The 27676-nt window shown below is 41.8% G+C and overlaps 1 protein-coding gene across 1 annotated transcript; it reads right to left on the bottom strand.

Moving 5' to 3' along the window:
- Positions 1–589: 589 nt before the first annotated feature.
- On the bottom strand, positions 590–27608 carry CHRNA9 (cholinergic receptor nicotinic alpha 9 subunit). Its single transcript, XM_010962643.3, has 5 exons — positions 13581–27608; positions 13155–13300; positions 12072–12226; positions 8307–8839; positions 590–5278 (listed from the first exon to the last, which is right to left on the bottom strand). Exons 1-5 carry the CDS (start codon positions 13642–13644, stop codon positions 4737–4739), a joined length of 1440 nt encoding a protein of 479 aa, XP_010960945.1. The 5' UTR covers positions 13645–27608; the 3' UTR covers positions 590–4736.
- Between the last annotated feature and the right edge of the window lie 68 nt (positions 27609–27676).

The raw sequence follows: 27676 nt of genomic DNA on the forward strand, positions 1-27676 counted from the left end.
AACCAGTGCTTACATTCAAATCTTAGATTTAAAAAAAAAACACAAAGGATCATAAGAGGCTACTATGAGCAACTATACCCCAGCCAAAAGGACAACCTAGAAGAAATGGACAATTTCTTAGAAAGGTACAACCTGCCAAGACTGAACCAGGAAGAAATAGAAAATATGAATAGACCAATTACCAGTACTGAAATGGAATCAGTAATGTAAAAAGTCCAGGACCAGATGGCTTCACAGGCAAATTCTACCAAACATTTAGAGAAGAGTTAAGACTTATCCTTCTAAAACTACTCCAAAAAGTTGCAGAGGATGGAACACTTCTGAACTCATCCTATGAGGCCACCATAACCCTAATACCAAATCCAGACAAAGATACCACACAAAAAGAAAATTACACTTATGAATATAGATGCAAAAATCCTCAAAAATATACTGACAAATTGACTCCAACAATGCATTAAAAGGATCATACACTATGATCAAGTAGGATTTATCCAATGGATAAAAGGACTTTTCAATATCTGCAAATCAATCAATGTGATACACCACATTAACAAACTGAAGAATAAAAACCATATAGATCATCTCAATAGATGCAGAAAAACTTTTTGATTAAATTCAGTATCTATTTGATAAAAACTCTCTAGAAAGTGGGCATAAAGGAACCATAACTCAACATAATAAAGGCCATATATGACAAACCCCCAGCTAACATCATACTCAGTGGTGGAAAGCTGAAAGCATTTCCTCTAAGATCAGGAACAAGACAAGGATGCCCACTCTTGCCATTTTTATCAACATAGTTTCAGAAGTCCCAGGCACAGCAGTCAGAGAAGAAAAAGAAATAAAAGGAATCCAAACTGGAAAAGAAGAAGTAAAACTGTCACTGCTTACAGATGACATGATACTATATAGAAAATCATAAGATGCTACCAGAAAACTACTAGAGCTCATCAATGAAATTTGGTAAAGTTGCAAGATACAAAATTAATATACAAAAATCAATTGCATTTCTATAAACTAACAATGAAATAGCAGAAAAAGAAATTAAGGAAACAATCTCATTCACCATTGCATCAAGAAGAATAAAGTACCTAGGAATAAACGTACCTCAGGAGGCCAAGGACCTGTACTCCAAAAACCATTAGACACTTATGAAAGAAATTGAAGACAACACAAACAGATGGAAAGACATACTGTGTGCTTGGATTGGAAAACTCAATATTGTTAAAATGGCCATACTATCCAAGGCAATATACAGATTCAATGCAATCCCTATCAAATTATCAATGACATTTTTTCACAGAACTGGAACAAAAAAATTTTAACTTTGTATGGAAACACAAAAGACCCCAAATAGCCAAAACAATCTTGAGAAAGAAGGATGGAGCTATACTACAAAGCAACAGCAATCAAAACAGTATGGTACTGGCACAAAACAGACACATAGATCAATGGAACAGGATAGGAAGTTCAGAAATAAACCCATGCACATATGGACAATTAATCTATGACAAAGGAGGCAAGAATACACAATGGAGAAACATAGTCTCTTTAGTAAGTGGTGCTGGGAAAACTAGACAGTTACTTGTAAAAGGATGAAATTAGAACATTTTCTAACACCATATACAAAAATAAACTCAAAATGACTTAAATGTAAGACCAGATACTATAAAACTCCTAGAGGAAAACCTAGGCAGAACACTCTTTGACATAAATCACAGCAATATATTTTTTGAACCAGCTCATGGAGTATGGAAAATAAAAGCAAAAATAAACAAATGGGATATAATTAAATTTAAAAGCTTTTGCACAGCTAAGGATACCATCAACAAAACGAAAAGACAAGCCACAGAATGAGAGAAAATGTTTGCAAATGATGTGACCAACAAGGGACTAATTTTGAAAACATAGAAACAGCTCATACACCTTAATATCAAAAACACAAGCCACCCAATCAAAAAATTGGCAGAAGACCTAAATAGACATCACTCCAAAGAAGACATCCAGATGGCCAACAAGCACATGAAAAGTTGCTGAACATCATTAATTTTCAAAGAAATGCAAATCAAAACTACAATGAGGTGTCACCTCACACCAATCAGAATGGCCATCATTAAAAAGTCTACAAATAATAAATGCTGGAGAGGATGTGGAGAAAAAGGAATCTTCCTACACTGTTGGTGAGAATATAAATTGGTGCAGCCACTATGTAGGTTCCTTGAAAAACTGATAATAGACTTACCATATGATCCAGCAATCCCACTCCTGGGAATAAACCCAGAGAAAACTCTAATTCAAAAATACACATGCACCCCAATGTTCATAGCAGCAGTACTTACAATAGCCAAGACATGGAAACAACCTAAATGTTCATTGACATATGACTGGATAAAGAAGATGTGGTATATATATACAATGGAATATTACTCAGCCATAAAAAATAAAATAAAGTCATTTGCAGCAACATGGATAGATCTGGAGATCATCATTCTAAGCGAAGGCAGAAAGAGAAAAAAAAATGCCGTATGATATCACTTATATGTAGATTCTAAAAAAGAAGGACACAAATTAACTTATCGACAAAACAGAAACAGATTCATAGACAGAGAATAAACTTATGGTTATCAGGGGGTAAAAGAGGTAGGAAGGAATAAACTGGGAATTAAAAAACTGTACCTCTTGGGGAGTGATGGAAATGTTAGCTATCTTGAGTGTGGTAGTGGTTTCATTGGTATATACATCTATCAAAATTCATCAAATTGTACATTTGAAATATGTGTAATTTATTGTACAGGAACCATACCACAATAAAGGTGTTAAAATTTTCTTTAATTAGAGTATTTTCTAACACCATATCAAAATATAAACTCAAAATGGATTAAAGACCTAAATGTAAGACTGGATATTATAAAACTCCTAGACAAAGATATAGGCAGAACACTCTTTGACATAAATTTCAGCAATATTTTTTTCAAATCAGCTCCTAGAGTAATGGAGATAAAAGCAAAAATAAACAAAAAGGGACCTGATTAAACTTAAAATCTTTTGCAGCAAATGAAACCATAAACAAATGAAAAGACAACCTGCAGAATGGGAGAAATATTTGCAAATAATGCAACCAACAAGGGACTAATTTCCAAAAAAAAAAAATGAACAACTCATACATTTTAATATCAAAAAAAGCAACTCAATCAAAAAATGGGCAGAAGACCTACATATACATTTCTCCAAAGAAGACAGGCCCATGAAAAGATGCTCAATATCACTAATTATTAGAGACATGCAAATCAAAACTACAATGAAGTATCACCTTACACCAGTCAGGATGGCCATCATTAAAAAGTCTACAAATAATAAATGCTGGAGAGGATGTGGAGAAAAGGAACCCTCCTACTCTGTTGGTGGGAATGTGAATTGGTGCAGCCACTATGGAGGACAGTATGTAGGTTCCTTCAAAAACTAAAAATATACTTACCATATGATCCAGCAATCCTACTCCTGGGCACATATCTGGAGAAAACTCTAATCTGAAAAGACACATGATCCCCAATGTTCATAGCAGCACTATTTACAATAGCCAAGATATGGAAACAACCTAAATGCCCATCAACATATGACTGGATAAAGAAGTGGTATACACACACACACACACACACACACACACACACACACACACACACAGGAATATTACTCAGCCATAAAAAGGAATGAAATAATGCCATTTGCAGCAACATGGATGGACCTAGAGATTATCATATTGAGTGAAATAAGTCAGACAGAGAAAGACAAATATCCTATTATGTTGCTTATACATGGAATCTAATTCTAGTTGGATGTGGAGGTAGGTCACTTAACCCACCTTCCTCTGACAGTTTCTTCCGCTGACAAAGATAACTAGAAATGCCTGCCCACCTAGCTCACAAAATTATAGTGAATATCAAAAGTCATCAGACTTGTGCCTAAGAGTTGCTATGACACCCAATGCAAATGTGAATCGTGCAGCTTTACTATATGTAGGAAACATAAATGTTTGGTAAATAATTGCATGAATGAATAAATAAGCCCAGTTTGCTAATGATCTCATTTAAATCCAAGACTAAATGCAGAAACGACTTCATCTTTAAGGCTTATATAAAATATAACCAACGTATTTAACATCATCATTACAAAGAAAACCCTCTTCCCCATTAAGTTGCTGCTGATTCTTAGACTTTCTTCATATGGGACAAGATTTTTTGTTTCATCATTTAAGATATGGCTTGAAAGGCACCAGGCCTGAGAAAAGTAACATTAAGACTTAAATCACACTAAAGAATACATGGCAAGTTTCCTTTTTCAAAAGTATGTTCTAATATGGACTAAGGAGAAGATGAGTTTCTTTTGTTTTGCTTTAAGTTTTAAATCAAATGTAGTGCACTTTGTTACCTGCACTGCTAAAGGGGCGAGTAATTGAACTAGAGGCCAGCCACCTACCACTTTGGTAGACTATAAAAGGGGTCTTTCTGCATTTCTTCCATTTTCCTACCCTTGAAATTTTGGACCTCCTGCTTAATTTAACCTGACAGCTAGTTATAATATTGGTCTGAAGTTAAAAATAAAAAGATAACATAACCCCTAAATTATATATATTTGTGTATGTGTGTGTCTATAGATTTAGATATTTCTGACTTGGAAGGGCATTAGAGTAGATCACAGGGAATTGTACTGATTTATCCCCACCTACCAAATACTCACTAATCTGCCCTCGCTATGATCAAAATAGTCATCACAAACACCATAATGAAAAAAATCCACATAAAGAATCGGTCTATGACTTTTGCCACCTTTTTCCATTCGCTCCCCTTGGAATTGGTGGCCCTGTGGTCTTTGAGGCACTTGGCAATGTATTCAATATTCTTTGTCAGTACTTGGTACCGTGCACAGTAACTGTCAGCATCCTGCGGATTCTCACCCTGGTATCCCAAGTCATTCTTTAAGAGTTTGTTCATTTCCTTCTTTCTGGGAAGGTCTTTGTTTCTGGTCGTATTCAGATTAGGTTCTGGAAGTTTGCCATAAACCTTTGTGAGGTGGTCCCGCTGCCTGTCGTGGTGGGGGCTGAGGCAGCTCTCACCCACGTCGTAGACAAACAAGATCCTGGACATGTATTTCAGGATGACCACCCTGGCCCAGTGTGGCACTGGCCGGGCCTCAGCCCCGCAGAAGTGGATATTCATCACCATAATGGTCAAGGCAGTGGAGGCTGTGATCAAGGCCATCGTGGCTATGTAGTATTTGCCTGGGAAACAACAACCACCAAGTTAGCTTAAAACTGTCCTCATGTTTGGCTCAAAAAGAAACAAATGCCTCTTCTGAGGAAGCTGTATACACTAATAGTTCCTAGTACAAATATTTGAATAAAACGGGGTTAAAATCCGAGCTCTGTCACTCACTAGACTTGCAACCTGGAGCACTTTATATGTTCCTGGTAAGCCTCAGCTTCCTTCTCTATAAAATGACCACATTAATAGTATCTAACTCATAGGAATATGGTGGGGCTTAACTGAGAAAATACATGTAAAGTTCTCAGCACTGTCCCTTGCACTGAGTTAAAAGGTTTGTAAAGTTTTGCTGAGATCATGATGTGAAAAACTGCTTTGAACAAACAAATAAGCAAACAATGAAAAATCTTGGCCAGTTCTCAGAATTGTCTTTGGATCTCATTAATATAAAAGCTCACTACTATTGGGGAAGAAAAGAGACACTCTGTCAGGGTTAGTCTTTAACATGTGATTACATAAAGCAAGTATTCATGAGAAAAGAAAATTAAGGAAGAAAACAATAAAGATAGGGTACAAATTTAAGAAATATAAAACAAAGAACCTAAAAGATGAACAAAACCAAAAGCAAGCTATTCAAAAAGAGTAATACAATTGATGAACCTTTGATAAGGCCGCCCATGGATAGAGGTGGAAGAGAAAAAGGATGCAAAAGAAAAAAATGAAAGAATAGAAATTTAGAAAATAATAAAATAATATTATAAATAGCTATATGATAATACATTTGAAAACCTAGATGAAACTTCTACAGGTATATAGACTATCACATTTAGTGTAAGAAGAAAGAACGCTTGAAGAGAAATGGGAGTTAGTCAAATACCTCTACCCACCCACACCCAAAAAGTTCTAGAGCCAAAGGTTTTATAGGCAAGTTTCACCAAATTTTTAAGAAACAGATAACTCATATCTTATGCAGGTTGTTTCAGAAATAGAAAAGAGGGGAAAATGCCTAGCTCATCTTATGAAGCAAATGTAACCTTGATTTCAAAAGTAATAAGAAAGAAATTATTTAGGCCATTTCACTTATAGACACATTTGAGAAAATCCTATATAAATTACTGGCTAATTAAATCCTGTCTTTAACTGATAATTCATCATGATGAAGAACTGTTTGGTTCAACATCAGAAAACAGTAGTGTAATTCACTACATTAATGGAGTAAAAGAAAAAACTCATTTATCTTAACAGATAAAGACAATGCATTTGATATTGTTCACCATCTGTTTACTATTTGTTGAAAGCTCTGAGTAATCTAAAAATAAAGGGAATCTTTCTTAACATTGTAAAGGCTATGGGTCAAAAGTCGGGATCAAATGCTACACAATGCAAAAAAGTTAAACACATTTCTATGAGATTGGAAGTACATTTCATAAGTGATACAAATAACAAATTGTGATTATGAATTAATAGTCTCAAGATCTGTGTGCACCCTTCCTAAAAACATACAGTTCATATTATCACAGAAAAAAGTAATGCTTATAAAATTCTTGAGACATGTCCTGAGACATCTGTCTTCAGAAACTGAGCCAGCTTGCTTCTGAATGTCACTGCTCAAGAAGAGAGAGGCACCTGCCAATTGATCCTGCCTCAAATATGGTTATGATTGGATGTCATCACTGTCAATCATTTCTGCCTTAGGAGAGGTAATAAAAGTGCCAATACACCTCTTCCTCTTTTTTAGTGGTGGTGAGAAAGGAGAGAACCTTCTGTGTCTATTTTTCAAAAAGGAGAGGGGGGGGGGCTTGCTTGGAGAGACATAGCAACCAATGTAGTAATAAAGGCTGAATATTGCATAATACTAGATTCAGTAGAGGGTAAAAAGGCAGTGTGAAATCCCTTTTATATTTGTCTCCAAGTCCTTTGGTGTTCTGAAATTTCTCCTCATTGCTTACTTTAAAGAACTAAAAGTTAGGTCTAGCTTCTGATCCTGGTAAGCATCTATTACAATAGCAAGTCACTGAGATAGAGGTGTTGGATCTAGTGTTACCCTTGGTGGCAGGAATTAGGTATTAAATGTGTTAGGAGGGATCTCAGAATGAGGTAGGTAAAGGAAAAGAGGGAGGGATGGTAGCCACAGTCTACGCTCCTACCCTTAGAAGGACATTTTATTATTGCAGATTTTTGAAAATGTGGTCTTCTTTTAGAATCACCTCAGGTTCCCAAATCTTGCTCAAGATTCCAAAAAAAAGAAAAAAACCTCATTGGGTGTAGAAACCTGCATTTTTAACAAGCTCTCCCACAGCTATTATTCCCAGTAAAGTTTGAGAATTACCCTGTTAAGGGTGGATGGCAGGCTTAGAAATCCAGCTCATTGTTTCTATCACGTTTACCACTCTTCCCAAGAAGAAATCCCTTGTGATGTGAAAAGATAATAATGGTCACTGTTTGCTGGGTGCTCACATGCCAGGCTCCGTGCCAGGCACTGGCATGATGAGGTAGCAATTACACGGAATTTGCAGTTGATGAAGCAACTTGCTTAAGGTTGATCAAGGAACAAGTGGTGAAGTGAGAGTTCAGATGCAGACGTCTTGGACTTCAAAATCAGGGCCTTAACCTAAAAGCCAGTGGTTTTTAGACTTGAACAAAAAGTGTATCAAAATCACCCAGAAAGCTTGTTAAAACAGTTGGCCAGACCTCACCCTCAGAGTTTCCAATTCAGTTGGTCTAGGGTGGGCCCTGAGAATTTGTATTTCTAAAATGATGCAGTTGCTGTGGGTCTAGAGACCACACTTTGAGAACCACTGCTCTAAATTCTATTGCTGGCGTTCCTCTTTTGTGTAAACCTGGAGACCACGAGACCAATTTTGTCTCCAACAGCCACATCTGTATTCAAAGATGCCAACTGAGGACACTAAATGAAGGATGTGACAGCCCGTGTTGAGTTTGAGGTTGACCTAATTGTTATCCTAATTGTTACGAGTTTAGAGGCACAGATATAACCCCAGTCACTACAAAGCTAGGCTCAAACTGTAAGACACTTGAACTCACCTATCAGAGGGACATTCTCCGAGGCCGGCATGATCTCTGCCACCATGAGCTGAAATACAGTCATGGCCAACAGTATGGTCACTCCCAGGGAGACCTTCTCCCCAGAGGCTGCTGGGAGATAAAAACTCAAGGGAGCCAGAAAAGATATGAGGACACATGGGATGAGGAGGTTGACGATGTAGAAAGAGGACCTCCTCTTCAGAAGGAGAGTGAATGTCACATCTGGGTAAGGCTCAGAGCAGCAGCCGTAGGAGATCACATTCTTCACAGCAGGCATGCCATGGACCTCCCACTCCACATCTTCGATGAAGTCGGAGAGGTCTCCACTATCCAGGGCGTTGAATATGTCCACCTGATTGCCATTGTAGGTCCAGGAACCAAAGGTCAGGTTGCACTGCTGATTATCAAAGGGGAAGTAGGTGACATCCACCACACAGGAGCTTTTGGTGATGGCCGGTGAATCCCAGGTGATTAGCCCGTCATACCGCAGGACCACATTGGTGTTCACAGGCTCAGAAGATTCATCATCAGCCCTGAAGGTCAGAGGAAGAAAGTGAAAGCTGTACCTTATTCTAGACAACTCACCGTCCTATGCCCATCACTGCAGTGTCTTTGGCAATGGATCACCATTCCTGTCACCATGGCTTGAAAATCTGGAATCAACTCTAATTTTGCCCTTCTTCCTCATCTCCTGTAACTAGTCAGGGCTGGGTTCCTTTTGATTCTTCCTTTAAAGCATCTCTGCTCTGTGTCCCTTCCTCTCCACTTCCAGTACCACTCTCCTGGTCCAAGTATAACAATTCCAACATCCAGCCAAAAAGTAAATGAGGCTAAAATGTGACAGGGAGGCTCTGCTTACCTGATTTTGTTAACTTTGGGCACAAGAATAACAAAGTAGCTTTTTGTTGCTGTTGGAAGAGCTGTACGTGCTTACTGCAGAACATTTGAAAAACACAGAGAAAATTTATTCACCCATAATCTAAGAGATAATAATTTATTCTAGATATATCTTCCTTTTGCTTTATCAACATTTATGCCTGGTATTTGGGGAGTACAGAATTGCTGTTTTGCTTTAAGGAATGACTCATTCTCCACCATCATGAAGGCAGATGAAGCCAAGGCCTGGATGTGGGACCCAAGTTAGATCCAGCTGCTTCACTCTCTCTGGAATTTAGATCTTAAGCAGAGGAATCCAAAGACCAAAAAGAGTCACCCTGGTGATGGCTTCCTATAAAAATCAATTAATTTTTTTAAAAGATCAATAGTCCCTGCTGTCTTGAACTATAGAGTGGTCCCAATCTGTCCTTTCCAAGGTCTGGTCATTGACCTTTTTTTCCCTTTAATTCAGTTAGCTGTACCATGTACTTCCAACATATTCCTTTTATTCACAAGTTAGACAAAGTCAGTTTCCAATGCTTACAGTCATAACTGATATGCTGTTAACATTTTAGTGCATATTTTTCCAAGTCTTCCTTACAACTTTTTCCCTACAAAATATATTATGGCTAAACGTAATGTGGTATTCAGGATTAGATCCTGGAACAGAAAAATACATTAGTGAAAAAAGCTGCTGAAATCCAAATAAAGTCTGTAGTGTAGTTAATAGTATTATATTAGTTTTGACAAGTGTACTATGGTCATATAAGATGTAACATTATAGGAAACTGGGTGAAGAGTATACAGAAACTCTGTGCCATCTTTGTATCTTTTCTACAAAACTAAAATTATCTCCAAATAAAAAGTTAATTTACCAAAAAAAGTTGAGACAAAATTTTAAAATGTATTTAGTCATCTGTTCGTTCATATTCTTCTGCAACATTATTTTTAAGACTAAATGGTATTCAACTATATTCCATTATAGAGATATGCCATAATTATTTAACCAGTTCACTGATGTTCAACATTATGGTTGTTTCCAGTTTTTGCATTTATAAGCAATGTAGTAGTGAACATCCTTGTGGTCAAATTGTTGCATTTATCCATTGACCCTTTCCTTAGGTTAAATTGCTAGAATAGGGTGTGGTAGATCAAAGAACTGGCAGGTTATTAAAATTTAGGTACCACAATGTTAACCATAATGGTCTGATTGGGTCCACTGTAATCAGACCATTACAGTTGAATTACGGTGCTCAGTTTTTAATGGACGTTTAGAGAGAAGATCTTTAATGTAGGTCCTGTGAAGACAACAAACTGAATTTTTTGAATGCCTGAACATGATCTCTGTAACAAAGAGAAGTATATACAGTCAGTTATATGAGAAGTGAGAACTGGAACATCACTCACCCATCCTACCTTCCGTGGAGACCTGGGGACCAGAAGATCCAAAACAAAACTGTCTGCAATTGGAAGGCAAAGAAGACTAGAGAATCAACCCAGAGGAACAGAGAAGAGTTGATTACTCAGTGTGGTGAAAAGGTTCTATGGGGAATAGTCAGCGGGATCAGGGCTATGATTCAAGAGGTCATGATCCCTGGGCCAGCTCTCTGAAAAAGGACTGAGACTAAAATCCAGACTGCAGCCTACCAGTGCTGCTTCCTGAAGGGAAATCCATGCCCAGTAGAAGGCTAAGCTCCCAGCAGAGTCACCCTGAGCCACCTCTCATTCATCTTGCTCTGGGTCAAAGGGGAACCTTTCCTGACTCTCAGAAACTTGTGTTTCAGAATAAAAAGAGAGAGGACCCCCTTTGACAACAGGTGGAGCAACTGAGCCTCAGCTGTGACAGAGCAATCTGCTTCCTTCTCAAAGGGCGGTCCATGCGCCAGCAGCACTACTCTCTGGAGCTCGTAGAACTGCAGAGCATCAAACTCAACCCCAGACCTACTGAATCAGAATCTGCATTTTAACAAGTTCTTCAGGTGGTTTACGCACACGTTACAGTTTGAGAAACTTAAACCTTACCTACCCATTCACCCAGGCCCCTTACTCTCAGATCGAGAAAAGGCCAACTGGTGATCTTATGGTCTAGTTCACCTTCCACTCCATACAAAGTCCAAAACCCACAGGCCAGCTTCTAGCTGGCCCATTCTGATTTAATCTTAGTAGTATCATGTATTATTGATACACGACCTTAGACAAGGGAGCATCACTGTTACGGGTTGAACTGTGTCTGTGAAAAATTCATATGTTGAAATCCTAGCTCCTGGCACTTCACAATGTGACTTTATTTGGAATAGGGTCATTGCAGATGTAATTAGTTAAGAAGAGGTTATACTGATGTAGGGTGGGCACCTAATTCAACAGGACTGGTGTCCTCACATGAGGGAAAATACAGACACAGAAAACACACAGGGAGAACGCCATGTGAAGAAGGAGGAGGAGACTAGGGTGATGCTCCTACAGTCGAGGAACCAAGGCTGCCAGCAACCACCAGATAAGCCAGAGGAGAGATATGGAATAGAGTCTTCCTTGCAGCCCTCAGACAGAACCAGCTTTGCCAATCCCTTGATCTTGCACATCCAGCATCTAGAACTGGGAGATGACACATTTCTGTTGTTTCAGCCACCCAGTTTGCAGTACTTTGTCACAGTAGCCCCAGCAAACTAACACAGCTTCCCATACAGTTTCTCACCTGAAAAGGGGACTGTGACTCTAAGATTTTATGACCTATTTTTATCATCTGAAGCTTTATGATCATCACTTCAGGGCTTAGGAACACGAACTGACTAAAATTCATGTGTGTTTAAAACATTCACGCTTTTTTTCATTATGTTTCCCTTCTATTAAATCAACAAGTTCATTCCTGAGAAACTGCTGACTTGCATTTACTTGTTATACAGGACAATATCCGGCCTCCACACCAGGTCGCTGGGGATCCTGATGGAGTCCAGCCCATCATACTGGTCTCGATCCCACGTGAGATATGCGTCGTGCCAGATTTGGCGGATCCATAAATAGGCCGTCAGAATTTGGTTTCTTTCATCCTGCAAAATAAACCCAGATGTAACTTTGTCCTGGAGACACCTCAACTGAATGCCCTTTGTTTCTACAACACTTGTCTTCAAAACAGGATTTCCAGGAGCACTCATTGATTTCCAATACGTGAGTCAGAGTTTTCCAGTCTACCCGTCCTCGATGGACTGCCAAGGCCATATTTTTTTTTTGCTTGATTTAGTGTTTGGAATGTAAAGTGGACAAATATTTAAATCATCAGCTCTTTGCATGGATCAACAGCTTAAATTTCTCTGAATATTGATCAACTGATGATTCATTTGAATGAAAAAGTCAGGAAACATCAACAAGGTACAGAAGAAAAGCCTTTCAAGTTTCATAACTTTGTGTAGTTAAAATATAGACACTAAGTAAGGTCTGTCATTTTAAAACACCACCTTTTTTAAAAAATTGGGATAAAAATTCACATGACATGAAACTCACCATTTTAACCATTTTAAAGTATACAATTCAGCAGCTTCTAGTTTATTTACAATGTCATGCAACCAATGCCACTCTCTAATTCCAGAACATTTCATCACCCCCAAAAAGAAACCCTATGACCATCAAGCAGTCAATCATCATTCCTCTGTCATTCCCACAGCGCCTGACAACCACTACTCTGCTTTCTCTCTCTATGGTGCTGCTGATTTTGCAAATTTTGTAGAAACGGAACACATAATGTGTAACACCATCTTGCTTTAGATGTGAATGTTAATGGCCAGGATTAGGTCATGTTTAGTGAAATTAATTTTGTAGAAAGATTTCTTCCCCTGGAATTTCCTTTTCCCACCAGCTTGTCCACAGAGCTGCCTGTTCTCATTTCCTCTCAAATTCCCAGTTTAAGACATTCCCTTTGGAAAGCACTGTTAGTTTCATTCTAAACAGCACTCCAAAGAGTCACCGGTATATGCTACTCACCATATCCTTGATCTGAGAAAGTGTAATCTGGAGCGTGACATTCAGGACTTTATCTGTATCCTCTACTGGACGAAGAGCGTTGGAATAATCTTCAAAAAGGTCATTAAACAATTTCTGAGCATATTTTCCATCTGCTGTTTCTACGGCTGCTCGAAAAGAGGGACCTGGATCAGACTTCAGTGTCGTGTATTTCAAGGCAAAGACTGAGGACTAGCATTGGAGACGACCCAGCATCAGAGACAAGCTCTGGGTCGATCGATGGGAGTTATTTTTCTTGCATCCCCTATGGGATCAGCATGAGTTGGGAAGAAGCTGGATTACTCCCTTGCAGTTAGAGCATTTGTTCTGTTTCCTGATTCATCCCACATGCCACCAAAGAAGTGCCCCAGATGAGTCAGGATAGTTACACACTTACCAGCCTCTTACCTCTCAGTCTTGAGGCAGCAAAGTAAATCCAGCAAAAAGAGATGCAGGAATGGGGCCAGTTCATCTTTTCCCTAAGCCTCTGTGAATCCCCAGCCAGGCAGTGCAGTCTTCCACTTCCTTCCGTGAATGGGAAGGGTCTGGGCACAAAGATCCCACTCCGCTGCTGTCCCTGCACAGCAGATGGCTTGCAGCACACAATGGGCTGAGGTCCTGAGATCCCTCCCCCGTAATCTGAGACCGGCAGCTCCAGCAGCTGAGATACCAGGAGCCCCCATGGGTTAGGTCAGGCAGTGCTGCTCTGTGGGGACTGTCCCAGTTGAGGATCCCTAGTTACCTTCAGCAGAAATATCCTGACCAACCTTTCAGGGGAAGAGAGGTAGGAGCTGGACACCCCCAAGATTCCACCTAAGCAGAATGGGCACTTTTTGCATCTGCAACAAGAAGATTCAGCCTGAGTCCGTGGACTAAGGAAAGCTGAACCAACCCAGCCATGAGATAGCTGTCTGGAAAGGCCCTATGCTCTTTGAGTGGCATTTGATAAAAGGAAAGAGAAGTAGTTCCATGATCTCCAGAATAGGTTGGCATTTGGGTTTCTTCTCTGCCTTCTGTTTCTCATCACTCCTTCAGCTGTCCCACCGGGCTCGGATCTTGTACAGTATTATGTGTGAGTCTATGTGTGTGTATATTGGGGGCCGGGGAGCACTGGATGGGAGAAGAGCAAACACTCCCTTCAGAAGCAACAGCAGCACTGTGACTTGGATTAGGAGTGGAAGACCTAGGTCTGACAGCCAACCCAAACACTTCTTTGCTTTATAATCCTCAGCTTCCCTGAACTAGAGACAGGAAAATAATATTCCCCCTCTCCAAGAGCTACTGGTATCATGAAGCACTCTGCAGATTGTAAAGCACTATGTAAATGTTAGTAATTTTCACCTCTGATTAGCTGTGCAGATGCAGAATTCTGTACTTACCAAGTCACTTAGGGTTTACTAGCTCTAGGGGAAAACAAAGGTTCAAGGGCTCACCAAATCAGCACAAAAATGATTCATAACTAATGGTGATATTACTAAGATGTTATCCTTTTACATTTGAAAATGCTACTTTGTATAATTTCAGCCATTTCTTATATGTGATCTAATATTCCTCACACAAAAGAATGTCAATTTCCAATTGCCAAAGCCTGCTTCTCCTCTTGCCTGGAGTGGGGGGGGGGGGAACTGCCTTAGAAAACCAAATTAAGATCATTCAGTTGCCTGGAGTCACTGCAAGGGAATTGCATAGCTCTATTTCCTCAGGTTACAGCCACCTGATGAGTCACCAGCCCCTCTTCAGGAATACATCCTACGAATGGAATAGACAGACACTCCAGCTGTCAGCTACGGGTTTCCTAATTGCCTATGCCCTTGTGTTGATTGCGAAGATGTTATTTTTCTAATGCCCCTCGTCTGACTCACCCATCAAATGACACAGTTCCTGGTGCCCACACTCAGCCCTCCCTCTTCCAAAAAAACCATCCGCTCTGGAATCTCAGAAGCTGAGGGGCCTTTTGAAATTGAGTGAATGCCTCATTTTCACATGAGGAAACTGATGTCTAGAGATGCGAGTGGCTTGCTTCCAGCAGCACTTGGCCACCGAGACAGAATCCAGGCCACCCGCCCCAGCCCAATGTGCTCACCACAGCCTCTCCTCCTCCTTGTCGTCCTCCACCCACACAGCACTTGATGCCTGCTCAGTGCTGACTTACTCATAGTGAGAGCCTCTCTCCCTTATGTGTCCTCAGTGCCTCACATCACAGGGAGCAGCCCCTGGAATAGGAGCTCAGCGAATGCATGGGGTTCGCTACTGCAGCTGCTGCTTGAACGTGGCCTTGAAAGTGGTCACCTTTGGTTGTCTGATGGCTTTTCATTAACTCAGTTCATTCAATTGGTCACTTGCAGTTTTTTTTTTAAATGGTAATAGCTGATACTCACCTATCAGTGTTAACACAAACGAAATTAAACCAATACTTTAGGGGGGTGCAATTCTGTTTTTTATAGCAAAGACATTAATGACTAGAAAGCAAATTCATTTTAAAAACAACCACTAGGTGTTTTCCTAGGGGACCTACTCTTACCCAACCACTACCTTTCCCTTAGCTCCAAACCATACCCAAAAAGAGAGAGACCTGTAACATAGTGGTCCTGTCACCTGCAGGATACTAATGGAAGGAGAAATCTGTTGAATTCACCATTTTAGAGTTCAATATGGCTAAAAAGCAGGCAGAAAAAAAAAAAAAAAGCAGGCAGATATGCTTTAGACTGATTTTCTAAAATGTAGGTTCAGACAGCGAAAATAATCTGAATAAACGTCAGCCATCCAGGAGTTTGGAAACTCCTACTTTCCTGAGCGCCCATTAATTTAGGATTAGTCATATCTGTTGGCATATTAACTCAGGTTCACAGAGCATGAAACCATTTAAGTTGGGAAGTTCATGCTGTTCGTTGTAGTAGCTGCCTTTTCCCTGCTTTTGGGTAGAAATTCTGAATAGCATTTCACCATAGTTTGTGTGATATCACCATGTGAGGGCAGTATACTCTGTCCAGAAAAAGGGACCCACAATTCAGAGAATTCGTAGAAAGCACAATAACCTTTCTAGCATCTGTACCCTTTGAGAAGCAGCACTCCTTGCCACAATTAAGTGTTCCAGCCATTTCAGGGTCGCTGGGAGCCAAATCCTCCTCCGTGGACCAATTCTGAAGGACTCATCTATTTCCAAAATACAATATTAGGATATCAGAGACATTCTGTAAGATCTTAATATTTTTAAACACGGTTTTTATTATATAAGCAATACATGTCTAGTGTAGAATGATTAGAAAGTATAGAAAAGCACAATGAAGGAAAAGAAAGGAGAAGAATCCAACCAGGCAGAGATAGAGCATCTTTTTTAAACGCTCATGGCACTGTGCTGTCATGTCCTGTGAGATCTGGAAGGACATCAATCAGTAGCAAAATTCTGCCTTACTCCATGAAGATTATGAGCACAAAGAAATGCACATGATGCTTCTAAATATCCTTTCCTGTTCTCAAGGGGTTGCGTTGTAGTTCACACAGGATCTCCCTTGAATGGCCTCCCATTCTTTTCTACCCCTCTCCCTCCCCTCAGAGTCCCTGCTCAACCCTTTTTTGGCTGAAGATGCTGAGAACCCTTTACCCATTGGGGTCAATCCTCCTGGAAGGCATCCCTGGCTCCATCCCTGGAGGAGGATGGCCGTGCTTCCACTCTTTGGAACAGAGCTCTTGCCTTCCCCCCAACCCTTAACGAAGGCACTAAGGGTTGAGCCCAGGATCTCCTGCATGCCAAACATGCTCTCTACCACTGAGCTTTATCCCCACCCCAAAACATCCTAAATTTTATTTGTTAATGAAGGTAATGGGGATTGAATCTAGGACCTCGGGCATGCTAAGCATGTGCTCTCCTACTGAGTTATACCCTCCCACCCCAGTGCTTGGCTGACAGAGAATCCTAGTGAATTCTTTTGCAAAAAGGCCCTCTCCCCAGTAGCAGAGCAGGGGGAAAGCAGGGAGGGTGAAGGAGTGAAGAGGACAAATTCTGTTACATGTATTTTTTTAAAACAAAAATTGCAAAAGTCAAACATAATATTTTGTAAAGGATATTTTCCCCCACAAATTAACATGGCATGAATATTTTCTCAATTTCGTTAAATTTAGAATCAGAATATTTTTAATCCTTAAAAAGCTCACAGAATCCATCTAGCTGACCGCCTTCATTTTACAGATGAAAAAACTGATGTCTGCCAAAGATGGGTAGATGGGACAGGACGACAACTCTCCACTGAGAGCCAAGCCAGAGTCCCTCAGCCTCCCCTAGGAGGCCAAACTTTCAGCAGAGGAGAGCTGTCCTGGGTGATCAGAACTGTGGCACCTAACCAGTGGCTCCCAACTCAGAAGATGCCCAGACGGACCTCTGGGTCTGAGAAACTATTTCACTGCTACTTTCTAATGGATTCATCCTGAGCATGTGTCTCAAAGTTTAAAAACTCAAAGCTTTTTTAAAGGAGTAGTCTCCAGATTCTTTCACCATGCACCAGAGTTTGGGGTAAGAGTTGGTAGCTGGGATGTCAAATCATGCCCAAAGTGCTGAGGCCTACTGAGGCCACACTCTCTGAACAGTTTTGGGTTTGCTTTGTCTCTATTTTTATAACCAAGGAAAGCAGTATAGAGTTAAAGAACATAAACTCTGGAGTCAAACTGCTTGGATTCAAGCCTGCCCACCACTTACTAGCTGTGTAACTTTGGATGGATTACTTAACCTCTCTGTGCCTCTATTTCTACATCTACAAAATGGGGACAATTACAACAGTACCTGCATCTTAGGGCTGTTTTGAGAACTAAATGAGTTAACATATGTGAAACCCTTGAAACCAAGCAGGACCTTGGTGGGCTTTCCCAGAGACAGACACGTCCGCCAACCTCATGTCCCCCACCTCATATCCCCCACCTCTTGTTTGTAGAGAAGCTTTAGCATCCTTGGCCTCCCACAAGTCCAGAGAGCAAATTTAATCAGAGAAGTGAGAAAATGAGGGAAAAAAAGATAGAACTCAAGCAAGACAAAATAACAATAGTTTAGCCAGAAAACAAAGCCTTTAGTTCCTCCACAAGGGCTATAGATAATATCCTGAGCCATATCATTGAGTTGTTTTGCAGATACTAAACCTCCCACATGTAGAAGAAATTAACTGAATGCTGACCACCAGCACTTAGACCCCAGACTGTTTGGTACCAGAAGGTTGATGATGTTGACTTCCAAAATACCACCCTGTTACCTCACCACCAGCCAATCAGAAGACTTTCCATGAGCTGATCGGGCACCCCACCACCCTAACCCCTAACATTGCCTTTCCTTTCCATGAAAGCCATCAGGGAGTTTAGGTCTTTTGAGCATTAGATGCCCATTCTCCTTGTTTGACACCTTGCAATCAACGCTGTGGTTTTCTTTGCACAACCTGGTGTCAGTAGATTGGCTTTGCTTCTTGTTGAGTGAGAACAACTCAGATTTGGTTCTTTGGTTCAGTAACATCCTAGAAACAGTGTTTGATCATAAAAAGTGCAAAATAAGGATAATTAAAGGGGGAAACAGGCAATTCAGCACTTTTTAAATTGAGCATGTAACCTGTAGCCATAATTCACCTATCTCCCTACCTACCTATTCATTTCTCTCTCCTCTTCCCTGCCTCCTTCCCTTCTCTCTCTTTCTGTCTCTCTCCACCAACTTCTTGACAGACCTGTTTAGAGAATAATTATTCCATCTGACAAGCAGTTTGTACTATGGGTGGGAGAATATCAGTCCTGCCATCTTCTTGTTGTCTTCTTTCATTGCAATATTAATGTTGTCAATCCACTGTGGATTTACTTACCTACTTATTTTTGTAGCCATCTTTTCAATCCTCTTCTCCACTTTGTGAGAGTTAGCTGATCTAAAATCTATCACAGAGGTTGGCAAATTCTTTAGGTAAAGGGCCAGACAGTAAATATTTTCAGCTTTGCAGGCATATGGTCTCTGTAGTAACTACTTTACCCTGCTGTTATGCTGTGAAAGCAGCCAAACACTATGTGAATGAATGGGCATGGCTGTGTGCCAATAAAACTTTACAAAAATAAGAGGCTGGTCACAGTTTGCTGACCCTTGATCTAAGTCATCAAACCCTTAAATCCACTTAACCAGGCTCAAGCAAACTGCAACAGTGGTCAGTGTCCCCGATGAAGACAGAGCACAGCCAGAAGGGAAAAGAGAGCTACGATGCACAGGCTTGATGTGGGCAGATGCGTAGTGAGGCTGGGCTGACACCGAGTGCAGCTCAGCCAGTTCAGTGAAATTCCACTGTCTCCCAGTGCAGGCTCCCAGGGGCCCCGGACCAGATTCCTAGAGAGAAGGAGCTTTCATGCATAAAAGGAACCTTTCCATTGAAGAGCCAGAAGCACATGGGAACTGGAGAGTCCACGGCAGCCCTGTTGATGTCTGGAGGCTGGACAGGCCTGCTCACTTCCATAGAATGACCATTAGAATGTCCTGGGCAGGTAAACCACAGCTCCCAGATAGGGGTGACATACTTAGTGATGATAGAAACCATGGTGACAGCCAGGCCAGGGGCTGAGAGCAGTGAACAGCAGGGCATGTTCACTCACTCATAGGAGTCTTTCTTGGGTCCCCAGCAATGAGACAGAGAGACCCTGGAGGCAGGACTCCAGCAATTTCACTAGGTGGAGACCCAGAGCACTGGTCTGTTTCTAGGACAATGACCCCTATCCCTCAATTGTACCCAAATCCATCTGGCTAGGAGAAATGCAGGCAAAATCAGACCAAAAGGAATTCTGGAAGGGAAGGAAGGAGGACTTCCTGGAAAACAGGAAAGGAGCTACATATCTCCATATGGGGCTGGAACCCCAAAGTGTACATGCTGGTGTGAGGCCAATTCTTGTGTCTCACTCTTTCCCTGCAGTCTTCTGGCAATGTTAGAGGTGTGCATTGGACTGGAAAATTCTTTGTAGCAAAACCCAGCAGGACAACCTCTCTTGGTGCTTCTGAACATGGCAATGAAAATGCCCAACTCCAGAACTTTTCTAACCATGACTTAAAACAGGCCACATCCCTGGGCATCCTCTCTGACTCCTCTCTCTCTCACGCCTGATATCTTAGAGTGTGGGTCCACCACCACAAAATATCACAGACTGGTGGCTTCAACAACAGAAATTCACCTTCTCACAGTTCTGGAGGCCAGAAGTCTGAGATCAAGGTGGTAGACAAGGTTGGTTTCTTCTGAGGCCTCTCTACTTGGCTTATAGGCAGCTGTCTTCTCTCTGAGTCTTACCTGGGAGTATCTGTGTCCTAATTTCCTCTTCTTTGAGGATACCAGTCATATTGGATTAGAATCCACTCCATAAACTCACTTAACTATGTCTTTAAAGACCTTATCTTCAAATACAGTCACATTCTGAGGTACCAGGGGTTGGGATTTCAACATGGGAATCGGCGGGGTAGGGGTGGGGGAACACAAGTCAGCCCATAGCGCTCCACATCCAACCTGTCAACAAATCCTGGCTTCTCCGCCTTCCAAACACACTTGGCATCCAACCACCTCCCATGCCCTTCACCACCGTCACCCTGGTTCAGACCACTGCCAACTCCCAACAGCACCAGCGGGCTTGCCTCCTAGCAGCAAACACTGCCTCATGTCCCATTCTCCATGTAGGAGCCAGGTGATCATTTTAAAGCATACATCTGACCATGTCACTCCTCTGCTCAGCCCTACCCAGTGGACCTCATTTTGCTCAGAGTAAATCCTCAGCAGCAACTCCAAGGCCCCTGCGATTCCATCTCTAACACTCTCCCCTCGTTTACTGCACCCCAGCAGGCTGGCTTCTTTGCTGTTCCACAAACCTGACACCGCTCCTGCTCAGGGCCTTTGCTCCTTCTGTTCCCCTTCCTTACAGTGCCCTTGACCATGTCCTCCCAGTGCCCTCTCTCTCCTCCTTCTTGGCTCAGTTCAAATGCTACCTTATCAGAAGTTCCTTCCAAGACAACCGTGCACACAGCAACTCCACCACTCCACCCCAATCTGTCCGTCTTCCCTGCTTTACTGTCTCGTCCCACTGAGGACCATGTGCGTGTGCACTTGTGCTTGTTTATTGTCTGTCTCCCTACTAGAAATTAAGTTCCCTGAGAGTTGAGACTTGGCTTTGTTCTGTGCTGTACTCCTTGACACAGAGAAGATATTTATTGGCTGAATAAATGAATAACACCCAGAATGAGAAAAGAAATCTAAGGAATTAGAAAGTGGGGGAAAAGCCAGCTTTCAGACAAAGGAGTGTAGATATATTTCCTATGATTCATAAGCTGACTAGAATCGTTTCAGCACTCATGGCTGGGGTGTTATGTACAGCCTCACAATGCTAGTCTACTGCGGTATTACATTTTAACCTGTATCAAAGCAAGTTCCTTAAGAATATGGATCGTGACTTCTAGCTCTTTGATATGTTGCCTGTGCCTTGTACGTAGTTCTAGATCAAAGGGAACAACTACCAGGAGGAGGGCAGGGGGCATCCTCCTCATGTCTCTGCTGACCTGATGCAACAGAAAGAATATAAAGACACAGGAGGAGTCCTGGGCCCGAGTCCAAATCCTGGGACCACCACTTACTCATTATGTGAGCTTAAGCAAGTCACATAATTTCTTTGTGTCTCAGCTTTCTCATTTGTAAAAATGATAATTAGAATATTCACTTAAAAGGGTTATTGTGAGGATCAAAGAGAAAACATAAAGTGCCAAACACATGCTTGGCATACAGCAGGCTTTCCATAAATGTTAATATGATTCCCCTGCTGAACCACATGGGCTCCAGCAGTCAGCAAAACCTCCCCTGATAAAAAGAGACCCATTTATGTTGCCAACAGAGGAGCCGAGTCCATGAAGAGCCCTGAGCAGGTGATAAGGAACGTACAGTTTTCTGGGTCAGGAGAAGAACTGACACACGATCCAGGGTATCCGATGTGTCCGGGTAACTATCCGGGGACTGGCGGGCTCTGGTGTCTGCGCTTTGTCAGAGGTCGCACCCTCTTCTCCCTGAGATCCCCTAGGGGATATATTTGAAAGCCATAGCCTTCTGGCCGCCTCTTATTTCTGGGGTCCGTCCTCACCATGTGCTGAGGAGCCCCATCCATGAGACCCTTTTGGCCTCTTTGCTAAGCCACTTGCTTCTTGGGCCTTTTTGGAAACTTTTCTTTGTTCTCGAGTTTCTGATCCTTTTTCACTCCAGTATGTTCTCAGCGCTGGCTTTACTTCCTCTTCTCGCAGCGGCTTGTGTGGTTCCTATTGCACAATATTTTCCTGCTGTTTGCAGTCACCATCTCTCTGATGACGACGCAGAGTTAGGTGAAGGACAAGCGGGGAGGAGGCAGGAGGGGACCCTTGCCTCTCGTGGACGGTAGCACGATACTTTCAGATCCCTAATCCCCACCGAGGGGAATGCGGGAACGCCGGGCCAAACTCCGACCCTTCCAGGCCATTTGGGGTACACTCCCACAGACCCGCGCCACCGCGAAGCAGCACGACCCCGCGGTCCCAGATCCTCACCTCTCCCACCCCCAGGCCCTGCCCTTTTCCTGGTAAACGGGGACTAGGGGGACGTATTAAATCGGGAGAGAAGAGAGAAGGGGCTTTTTCACAGGAGCAACGCCCTCCTCCACCTCCCATCCCCACTGCCCTCAGAGTCCAGCCTCATGGGCTCAGGCCCCCTCAGCAGAGAGCAGCCAGGTGTGAACCAGCGCTTGAGGCCCAGCTTCCGAGAAGCAGGCTTGGGAAGAAGGCGGAGGAAGGAGCGTGCGGAAAGGGCAAACAGAAGGCAAACAGAAGAAAAGTCCATCCCCAAGTTTTTCCCCAGGGCCACTTCAAAATTTTCTGTTCTCTCTATATTTTTCTTCCCTACCATTGCCCTTAATCGAGGATCCTTACACTTGACCAGAAAGAGAGGAGACGGGGAGAGACACAGGAAGGACAGGGAAACCATGGGTGGGCAGGGGGGGGGGGGGGCTGCATTCACTGAGCATGCGTGAACCCCGTCAGTGGCTAGGCCGTCAAATTCATGAGCTCTTTTCCGTGCCTTTTGGAGCCAAATGGGGGCCTGAGATAAAAATGGAAAATGGATAATATTGACGCTATATTTATGACTTTGATAATTTTGTTTATAATGAATTTTTTGCACTATTTTGACTGTTTAAATTACTGCATTAAAATGTTACCTATGTTTATCACTGACGTTTTTCGCATCTCCATTCATTTGCGTTTGCCTCGGCCTAGTCCTGGCCTTGGGTAGATTTAGCCCAGCTGATGGTGCTGGTCAGTTCACCTGGTTGATGGTTTCTTTAAGAAAGAAAGGCTGGAAGCTATAAAAATAATCTGAAAGTATTGAAGTCTTTTTTTTAATGCATAACTGCAATCCTACGAAAAGAATTGGAATAAAGAACGAAATTCACAAAAACAAACCTTTCTGACACAATTCAAATCCTTTATTTTCTAACAAAGCCGGTACTTCACCTTACCAGCCACCAGGTGTCTCTGTAAACTCCCTGCAGGTCCCTGCACAGGGCGTTGGAAGATAACGTCATAAGCGAAATCTGTGGTTTTTAACCAGCTCTAAAGAGATGGCACAAAAAACAGCTTGAAATGTTGACAGCGTCACTTACCAAATCTACAGAGATCCATCCATTTCTGCAGGATTTCTGGCTAATAGCTAGAAATAAACTAAATGCTTATGATAATACAAACTACTAACAGGTTTAAGCTATGTAGTAGATTATTAGTGTCTCCTAATCAATACACTTGCTAGAATGTTCCTGCGTTATTCTTTGCTCATTCCTTAGCCAGATCACTTTCTAACACAGCACAGTTTTTCAAGACCAAAACAAAATATTCCAGGAAGGTCTTAGAAGAACTAACTCTTCACCGGATTTGTAGGACTAGATTGCTCACTCCTTTTGGGCAGAGAATTTCGAAAACAGTATTCAAACTATTTGCTTATGTTTTAAAAATGCATGAAGTGCTATGGTCAAGGCCAGAAAGCAAAGCAGTGAAAGAGTTGTGCCATTCTTTAAAAATCAGTTTACTTAGGCGTGTTATCATCCTCTCCCTTCAACCACTCCACCTAACCTCAGAACCGGAATGTAATCACTCCAGTGAACAGAGTGTTTCCTCTGACCTTAATTTTTTTTTTTTTTTTGACTTTATTCTGCAAATCAGCCCACCTCCATTCAACACCCTAGACGGACCATAGCGCCTTTCTCAAAGGGTCCAGGAAAATGACCCTTATGGGAAACCTCTGTGATGATGCTTCTTGGGCGGCAGGCATTTTTTCTTCATTTAATTACCATGAATAATAAACACAACAGGAACAATGGCCAGTGTTTATGGAGTGCTTGCTACGTGCTTGTCAGTGTGATAAGAGAACCTGACAAATATTATGTCTTTGGAAGGCCTTTGCTCTGGGTTTCCATGACAGTCAAACTCTTGTTTTTCCCCCTAGATTTCTGGGCAACTTGTCCTCATCTACTTGCTCCTTCAATATTGGATTCTTCAGATTCAGCCCCAGACCCTCTTCTCTTGATCAATGTAGCAGAACATCTTAGCAGTTAAAGTCTCAAACTATAAGAAAAGAGGGGGAACAATAGTGGATTTCAAGAGGGTAAATGAACTGCATGACCTGAAGAGGAGGGCCGACCGCAGGCTTGGTGCCTCATCTCCAGGGAGATGAACTCTTCATATTAGAGCTTCTCAACTTTAAAGTGCAGTCAAATCACAGGGTAGAAGGACGTGGCTGGGCTGCACCTCCCAGGCCTACAAAGCCTGTACTGGCCCAGCTTCAAGACCAAAGAAAGAGCCCAGAGTCAGTGACAGAGACATCACGGGTTTAACGGATAGGGGGGCTTACATGTCTGAAGCCAGGTCTTAGAGCGACTCCCCACTGAGTCCAGCAGGACATGGCGGCCGGCTTCGCTGCCAGGGTGCAGGGGGAGGTTAACAGTTATAGGGGGAATTGATGTCAGGTTGGCTCATTGGTTACCAGGGAAACCAGCAGAGGGGCACGCCCCTCACCGCCCCTTGATGAGAACAATCAGTAGCTGGGGCAGGGGCGAGCATCTAGGAAGGCCAGTCCTGTGAGCAGGGTACGGTTGAGCCGGGAATCAGCCACCTTGAGTGGCCTGACCGCACAGATGTTTTGTTAAAATGCAGGTTCTGAGCCTGCTGGTCTGAAGTGAGATTCTTCGTCCGTATGTTGCTGATGCTGCTGGTCCATGAATCCCATTTTGAGTAGCAAGGCTCTAGATGATGCTATTATAATGAGGTATTAAAAAAGCATATCTAAGTTGCCAGTTACAACAGCAGACCAGATCAATCTATTATAATGGCTGAACTGTGGGATGGGAAATACAAATTGTGAAAATGTTAAAGAATACATGCTTCTGGTTTCCAAAACTCAAAGTCTATTTGAACTTAAAAAGGAACTTAAAAGTTCTATGACATCAGAAATGAGCCTTGATTGTTTTTAAAAAGGCTCAACCTAAAGACTAATTTTGCATATTTGAATTGCTAGGTCCAGTTTCCTGACCAAGAATCAATCATCTGACAATTCATGATCTGCCAATTTGGCTCGTATGAATTTTTTTTGGTATGGGGGGGTGATGTGAATGATTATTGCAACCACAAATTGATACAGAAATAGAAATTCCAGGAAGGTATAAATTAAAAAAATAAGAATTAAAATATGGCTGACAATGGAGATTATGAACAAACAGCCTTAAATCCATGATAGCAACAATTTAAAAATAAATTTTACACAATAATTTCTGTAACCATTGCAATAATTAGTGTGTGTTTTGTCAGTTTTCAAGGCGTTTGATGCATTTATGAAAATCCAATGAGTTCATGTTGTGATTTTAATTAAGTGGTTAGAAGAACTCAATTTGGGCTTGCAGTCAATGCTTAAATGTTTGGGGACAATTATTTCCTTAAAATTGTAAGCTTTGCTTTATTAGTTATATATGTCCTACAGAGAGAGAAATACTGATTTTTGACGATTTAAAAGAATGCTAATTGCATAATATATTTACGACACTCTTTGACTGTATCAGACACTTCGAGTTCTCTGCCAAGCTAGACTTCTGCAAAGCCTTTTTCCTAGAAAGCACTGCCCCCATTTCACATGTCTGTTTGTGTCTGGGTGCACTTAATGACTCTTACCCTCACTGTGAACTCCACACCACTGTAATCCTCAGAGCCCTACAAAGTTATTAGCATTATCCCACAAACAGATGAGGAAGGAGGCTTGTAGTGTTTTAAGTAACATGTCCAAGTGGCAGAGCTGGGATAGAACCAAGGTCTGTCTTACTCATGAGCCCGTGATCATTACTGTTACACTGAATTTAACAGACAATGCTCTCTAACGCTGAACAGTAATGCTCCTCAGGGAGCCAGCTGTGGTCTGCAAACACAAAGTCACACAATTACAGGAACTCCCAGAGCTCTCCCCGAAAAGAAGATTTGGGACAAATCAATGAACACTGCTTCCCTGAAGACCAGTCATGGAAGAACACAATGAAAATATACACCTAAAATGCAGCCTTAATATAAAGTATGCCACTTGCCTTTTACAAAATCCATGCACTGATAAGAAATTGAAGGCCCTACAGAGTGACATTTCCTCTTTTTCACATGGAAAGGCAGCATAACACAAGGAGTTAATTGTTGCTTACATTTGTCTAGGTTCAAATCTGAGAACTGCTACTTTTTAGCTGAGTGGCCTTGGGTAAGTCACTCAAACTCCCTGTGTTCAGTTTACTCATCTCCAAAGGAGGCCTAATAAAGGATCTACCATGAGGTTGCTCTGAAGATTGAATGAGTTTAAAACTGTGAATGGATCTCTAAAAGTCGGTAGCAAACATTACTGCGCGTCAGATAATCTGTTATAGACACCCCAGTTAGTTGAGGAATTAGTACTTGAACTCAGGATAGTAGACTCAGCACCTCTGCTCCAGATCAGATCTCTGCCTTATCCATCTCAGCCAGGCCTTGCTAACATTTGTATCTGCAGGCATGAGATGCCCTCCCTGTGCCCTCTTCCTTGCTTCCATTGCTGCATTTCTTTTCACTGTGTAACTGAAATCCCCAACTGCAGAGAAGGTCTATTTATAGCTGGAAAAAATTAGTGTTATTTAGCCTGAGCTTTTCTGCAACCATCAGTCCATTACTGTAAGAGCATCTGCATTTGCATTGCAACATCGTTCTGTTTTCCCAGTGCCCTGTAATCATTAATTAGCTACTCAAAACAATATTTATTGAATGTGTACAGAGAGAAAAGCCTGATCTGGCCTTCTCCCATCAGAAATCTGCCTTTTCCTGGAGCTCAGACTTCTACATACCAACCGCTTACTAGGTAGCTCTACCTCAATGTCCCACGTGCGATTTAGAGAAGGCCAAAATTCAACTCACCCACCCCTCACCTCACCTTCTCCCCAACCCCGCCCTCCACCATGTGCTCCTGATTTTG

This window comes from Camelus bactrianus, chromosome 2 (assembly GCF_048773025.1).
Source record: "Camelus bactrianus isolate YW-2024 breed Bactrian camel chromosome 2, ASM4877302v1, whole genome shotgun sequence".
Classification (NCBI taxonomy): Eukaryota; Metazoa; Chordata; class Mammalia; order Artiodactyla; family Camelidae; genus Camelus; species Camelus bactrianus.

Coding starts and splice junctions, on each gene's coding strand:
- CHRNA9 (XM_010962643.3), bottom strand. CDS start 13,644: ATGAACTGGCCCCATTCCTGCATCTCTTTTTGCTGGATTTACTTTGCT. Junction 13,301..13,580: donor TGCTGCCTCAAGACTGAGAG/GTAAGAGGCTGG, acceptor CTTTTCGAGCAG/CCGTAGAAACAGCAGATGGA. Junction 12,227..13,154: donor TTTCTCAGATCAAGGATATG/GTGAGTAGCATA, acceptor TTTATTTTGCAG/GATGAAAGAAACCAAATTCT.